Source organism: Dermacentor silvarum, chromosome 6 (assembly GCF_013339745.2).
Source record: "Dermacentor silvarum isolate Dsil-2018 chromosome 6, BIME_Dsil_1.4, whole genome shotgun sequence".
NCBI classification, from domain to species: Eukaryota; Metazoa; Arthropoda; class Arachnida; order Ixodida; family Ixodidae; genus Dermacentor; species Dermacentor silvarum.
In genome coordinates, this window is record NC_051159.1 from 72797409 (window position 1) to 72804279 (window position 6871).

General features: G+C 43.7%; 1 protein-coding gene across 1 annotated transcript in view; it reads right to left on the reverse strand.

Moving 5' to 3' along the window:
- Positions 1 to 1607, reverse strand: part of LOC119455579 (enhancer of polycomb homolog 1) — a 72189-nt gene extending 70582 nt beyond the window's left edge. Inside the window, exon 1 of the mRNA XM_037716980.2 lies at positions 1182 to 1607. Within this exon, the coding sequence (XP_037572908.1) occupies positions 1182 to 1334 (153 nt within the window). The 5' untranslated portion in view covers positions 1335 to 1607. The remainder of the gene's footprint in view (positions 1 to 1181) is intronic.
- Between the last annotated feature and the right edge of the window lie 5264 nt (positions 1608 to 6871).

Sequence of the window (6871 nt, forward strand, 5' to 3'; positions counted from 1 at the left end):
TAAGGTCACACGCGCAATACTTAGCTTCTTTTAGAAACTACCGATGTGTCACTCGTTATTTAGAGCAATTCTTAAAATGACTACGGAGAAAGACAATGATCTGCAACGTAGAACAAACTACTTCCCCAGATTGTCATCTCTATTTGTGCAACGTAAATTCGAGCTGCCTGGCAAAGTTGAACACAAATAAAATTATCGTCGAAACGCCTATTTGATGAATTTTCGAAAATCAAGGAGCAGGATCAATAATACAGCTACAATCGCGATATAAACTAACAAAAATGGAAGTCCAGTCGTGTAAAACACAAAAGATGCAAGAAAAATCTGAATACGAGTGTCAGATTAATCTGAACACAGTGCCGGCGCACACAAAACGCGATAGCAGAAGCAAATAAGCCACACGCTTGCATTGTTTACGTACGTAAACAACATCAACAAACAAGATCTGCGAGGTCTCACACGTGTACTTTCAATTAGTACTAAATGGTCACCGCATCAAGGGTACAAGAGACTAAACATTGACTATATATACATATATTTTCTCATATATATGTAGAGCCACTCTACCATAACACGTAAACAAAACCCGGCTGCTGAAGCCGATCACCATCGCTTACAATGCAGCGAAAGTGACTTAGTACCAGCATAAGCGAGCATGATATGTCTGGATCACAAAAAATTTCAACATACTGCGACGAATTTTACGCGATCCACGCGGAACACAGCCTTCACTAACGTCTGTACTCGTTAAAACTTTGGAAGTGTGCGCGCACACTCATCCAACAGCCGCAAAAACATTCTTGGCAACGTGATCACGAAGTTATCATGAAAGTGAATAAACTGATACGGCGTAAGTAAAAATTAATACGAAGAACCGTTTATTCAAACACCGCATTCAAACCAGAAGCACATGTCACACACGGTGCACCGCGCTCGTCGAGCGGTTGCGCGGCACTGTTTACACGACGCTCGGGCGCGAACCGTAAACAACAAACTGCGCGAACGATCAATTGTACCGTCATAACGCGTCACACAAGTTTTTAAACACACAACGTCCACGATGCTACGACATCCATCGCGAAACGTGCAGAGCAAAACACCGGAGAGCGGTTTAACCACCCGCCATTGCATGTCAGCAACCAATCAGGATTCAGAGTGAATTCTTTGTGATATCTACTCACGCATTCTTCCTCTTTTTCCATTCCCGTTGGCATCTGAGGCACTGCTCTGTTGATCGCAGCAAAATCCGGAAGATCTGGGATTTCTTCTGACCGGTATATGGGCATGGGCTTCGAGGCGTCGAGCGCCCGGGCGCGGAACGAGAGCTTGCTCATCTTTCCGAGTGGTTCTTAGTCCTCGTAGGAGAACCACGAGGCCACGCGATTGCAAGGCTGATAGCAGTCCAAAAAACCCGTGTAAACGGGTTTTTATGGTTCAATTAGAAAGAGTAGAGTTTCTAAGTTTAGTCCATGGTGAAGCTGGGTATCTCACCTCCATGAAGAATGCATAATAAGCGCTTTACTCGAAGGTATAGAGGAAATTTTTCAAAGACCATCATGGCGGACGACAGCCATGCAATCCCATCAACCTCCTCGAAGTTGACGATGCACCTAGTGACATCTGTTACGCTGGATCGGAACTGCGAAAATATTGTTTTTAATGACTTTCAAACTTTCTACCGGCTTACTTAAAAATTATTGCTCGCAAAACAACCAACTAATCAATTCTTAAATTTTCAGCTCACGCTGAAATTTTTTTACGGCTCACTTTATCCTACCAACACTTTTGTTTTGCTGAGAAACTTCGTCTCCGATGAGTGTTGCGCACGAAGTGTGTTGTTTACGACAGTTCAAGTTGCATATTTTGGGTCGTAAAAAGTGCGCTGTTTAGGTGTCAGTGGTAATTTTAATGGAAACACATGTTGTAACTGCACATGCACCTTTGAGTGCTCATAATATTTGTTTACCGGTGTTCTTTTTTTCTCGGGACCGCGCGACCGGACCCACCCGCACATTCGAGCGCTTTTCAGCGCGCTTCGGCGGTGGCGCCATCTCTGGAACATTGTGCAAAACAAGGCGTCACGCGTGCCTCGCCCTCGTGGAGAGGGCTGGGGAATGCGCGCTGCTGCAGACCCGCAGTGGGCCCGATAAAGGCGTAGTTCCCTACCCCGATCAAAAGGCTGATTGTTTTCGCTCTCGGCGCCTTCACCCCGAAAGCGTGTGCCGAAAAGTGCGCGCGCTTTCTACTGCGCGAATTTTATATTTCTTTTCTCCTCTCGTTGTTCTGATTGTGCGCTCGACGAGTCGATTTGCTAATGAAGCGCTCTGAAAAGCGCAGTTCACTCATGAACATGCGAGGCTTGCCTGGCTTCAGAGCGAATGAATAATGCGCTTCCGGTACATCTTAACGGAGGCAGGGATGGAGGCAAGCTTTGCGAGTAGAATTCGCGCTATCTGGATAAGATTATCATCGTTAAAAGAACTTAATTTAAACCGACAGTTTAGTATTTTCTTAGATTTCAGAGTGACGCCGCGCCTGTAGCCGCGCGCGAGAGAGAAGGGAGCGAAATGCCGCGCGGCTGACTTTGTTCGTTGCGGCGAATGTCATGGGGTAAATGTAGACTAAAACATGACAAATGGGACCGAACGGCTGGCTCACGGTGAGATGGATTGCGTTACACCACTCGTGACGTTTTGTGACGTCGCAGGTAAGTGATGACGTTCGATCGCGTGGTGTGCAAATCCTCAATAAGCAAATTGTTTCCTTTTCAATAAAACTTCGCGTGTACATACTACTCCTTCACTGCGCAGTGGTGTTCACATGAGTCGGGCGTGAGCAACTACTGGCATAAACCCGTATGTCCAAGCGACAACCTCCTTTGATAAGAACATTTCGTTATATATATATATATATATGTGTGTGTGAAACGACACGGATATAAACGCCACTATGCGCGCCCTTGCGACAAGAAAATTAATTCAACGTCTAGTGTAGCGTTCTGTAGCATAATGAGCTACATATATCCATCTCGGGCGAAATTTATGCGACAAGTTTTATATTGTTCCTTATTACTTTCTTTAATGCCTTCTTTTCTTCATTCTTATTCTTTCTTTCTTCTTCAGGGTGTTATTGCAGTAAAGCGTACTTATTCATGTTCTCCTTTATTACTGTTGCTAGATTTCAGATAACTAATTCCACCGAGGTTTTTACACACACGCGTATATATCTGTGCATTTCCCGACGAGCAGTGAATTAAGACCTTACATGTGGGCGATATGTGGGCGCGAACGCAATAAAAGGAGCAGATAGCAAAAATAATGAGCAGAAAGCAGCAAACTTTGCATAAAATATATCTCACAATTGTTTAAGATGGATATGGAGCATTACTAAGTTTGCCTGTGCGCTGGAGCAAATGCATCTCACTTGTGTAAACAGGCAAGCTGCAAATGACGCACCGGCCTTCGGTTATACGATCCGCACGATCGACCGGTTTTAACATGATGCAAACGGTTGGCTGCGTACGCACGCGCGGAGTGCATATAAGCGCGCGCCGCTCCGTTTAGTGTAGATATGAACAAGCCACTTAAAGGTGCATTTATCGGGTGACATGTAGCTCTAGGAGGTTTTATGTGGCTGCGTGAAGTAACGGTTGCGTTGGATTCAGTTTTCGTAGGGGGTATATATATATATATATAACTTCGTGAGCTCCGGAACTGGTGGTGCAGTGGCCTAGCTAGGGCCACGTGACCCCACAAGCTATATTGCAAAATGGGGGCAATGCATCCCCCACCCGCCTCGAGGGTCAATATCCCCCTTCCCCCACCTAATATAGCAAATTAAGCCTGGGATTAAAAAAAAAAAAAAAAGAAGAAGAGGGCAAAAATCTGTTCCCCAGCTTCCTTCCCCTCCCCACCTCCTGCCCTCCCCCCTCTCAAAATAACCTCCTGGAGACTGTGTACAGCTCTGCTTTTCGTGTAGACGAGAACAGACGCATCCATTGAGTTGTGCGCGCCCACGAGCTCTGGGTCCTAATCAGCGCTGTTTCGACAAACTAGTGTCAGTTTTCCTCAAACACACGATTATTATCTGGAGACAAACTCGAAGATGTTTTGTGTCGATAATTTTCGTTCGTTGCGGTGTATATGGATGGAAACAACTTTATTGAAAATCCGGCGAAGTTTAACGATCCGGGCTCAGGTCTCCCATGAGGGGACTTCGAGGCCTTGCCTCGTCGCCGTCTCTCGGGCCTGCTGGACTGCCCACTCTTGTGTCTTGAGGTTGGAGCTGCGCAGATCTAGCGGCGGCCCACTTCGACGCAACAGCCTCCGGAGATCCTGTGTGTGCGAGGGTGTCGCTCTAGTTGCCCGACATAACTTGCAAAGGGCACTCGGGTATTGCGTGGGAAAAATGCGCCGAAAATGAAGGTGTGTGTCTGCAGTTGTCGCCAGGCGACTGGCGTCGTTTCAGTTTGGGGTGAGGTGGGGGCAATAATATCCTCCTGCCTAACTGGTAGTGCTTGGTGATGTCGTTGTATCTGATAAAGCGTTCTCGAGTGTTTCGCACAAGGATAGCCAAGTAATATATAGTGAGAATAAGCCAACAAATACTCGTGTCCTGTTTTTTTTTTACATTTATTTTTTGGCGTACGTTATACAGAACCGACTTCTAACGAGCAACCCGATATGCAAAACACTTTCGATATACGCGTGCAACTTATCGATCGAACCTTGGCATGTCGTGAATCACGAATTCGATCGTTATGCGAGGGTTCATTGTAATGCAGAGAGCGGGAGAGCGACCGAGCGATCGACCACTGAAGACAAGGATACAGCCCGATTGCGGCATCAAAGATACTGTTTACATGAGCAATTTTCATAGTAACTTCTTGAGTACCAAGCGCTCGCTCCTTATACTGAACATGGTTTTCAGTATCGTTAGGTGACACAAAAAGCACCTACGTTTCCTTATTTCGAAACGAGCAGCAACCCATCCAAGCCTCCAGATTCACATAGCATCAACGTTTTGCGACGATTCTGTAACTAAACCAGGGTCTGCGCTTCACTACTGTAGTATCTATCCCAACGTGCGCGTATATTTAATATTTAGTTCGGAATCAGGTGATTAACTCGGCAGCTTAAGGATGTAGCTGCCGCTGTGAAGCCGAAAGGAGTGGCATGACATTTTCCATTACTTTTTATAAATTTTATTGAGGTGTTCTTGGAATATAACATTCACGCAAGTAATTCTACGTTTGATTGTGGGGTTGGCTTTAACATAAATGTTCAAGATGCTACACCATTATGGCTGATGATATCATTACACAACTTCACTCATCAGGTTTCACAAACGTAATTAAAACACCAACACGAGTATATGTGTCAACCTTAAACGCAATATATATATATATATATATATATATATATATATATATATATATATATATATATATATATATATCTGCTTATTACCAACTCTAAAATTGTCTGTAACGTTGTGACCACAACCTCCAACAGTGATGATCGTTGTCCAATTTTTATGTCTTATGATGCTCGGAGTGGTGGGTTTTCCGGATGACCGGAAAACCCACCATTACTCAATGTGAATCTGAAGAAGCTTTAGAAGCTTTCAAGATCAATATTTGATGATAGGATTTGTCTTCCGTATTTGAAGAAAAGGAATGCGAATGATGAGTATTTGAAATTTATTGTTGTTTTCACGAACATATACGTGGTCCATTTTCCTTTTGAAATTATCACACTACCGAGAGAGATAAGAAAGCCGTGAGTGACACCAGGGCATAAAAAAAAATAAAAAATGCAGTACAAAGATAACCTATTTCGGGATTCCCTACGTACGTAAAAAAAATCGAAACACAAACGAATTAGGTGCTTGGCTTGGATGGACAAAGACAGCCTACATTTAGAACTTAGCACTTGCACCAAAAGTGTGTTTCTTAATTGAGCCAATAGACGAGGCTGAAGTATACCGGATGTTTGTCTTTAAATATAGTAGTAGCGCTAATTTAGGCATCGATCACCCTACAATTATGACTAATCAGACTTGCCTCGAATATATAGTGCATGTACTTAGGTATGTATTTAATCTCCAAAGAACTGGTGATTTTCTGATTGCAATGAAAAAAATTCTACTGTCTCGGTGACATAAATATACCCAAAACTATAGACTGATTTCTATTACATTCTTATTTGCAAGCCGTTCTTAAAAGATATTGCATTATACGTTTAACAAGTAGTTCGATAAGATTAAACTCTTCTCAGACTCACAGTTGGGCTTTAGGAAAGGAAGGTCAACAGAATAGGCAATACATGAGCAAAAAGTGCGCGTGTTGAGCGAACATAGAAAGTGATTGTAGTGACAAATACGGGCGCCAACAGAAGACGAAGAAGGAGACGGGTGTGGTTGTTACTGCTCGCACTCGCTCCGCTCGGCCGTTGCCTGTTTCTGTGCATCCATAAAAATGCCGAGCGCATTCAACCTTGAACGCGTGCTATCCAAACTAATATCTCTCGCTTTATTTATCGATTTCAGTAAAGCATTTCATTCACTTGACCGTAACGTTTTAATGAATAGGATGTCAGTTGATGGGGCTCGAAGGAAACCTTACCTCCCTTGTTATATGAAACCTAACAAATAGAGGTGTAGGGGCGCGTATTGGACAAAAAAAATATTTGGTACCTGCATTTATAATTGTATCCCACTGAAGTGTGCTGGGACCTCTCTTGTTTAATGTTTACATAAATAAAGTTCTGAATATTGATGATACTTGTATACTGTTGACGGGAGGAAGTGAAATGAAGTGGGCAGTGCAGACGCTTCGTTGCTTCCCGGCCTTTTCTTTTCTTTTTTTTTT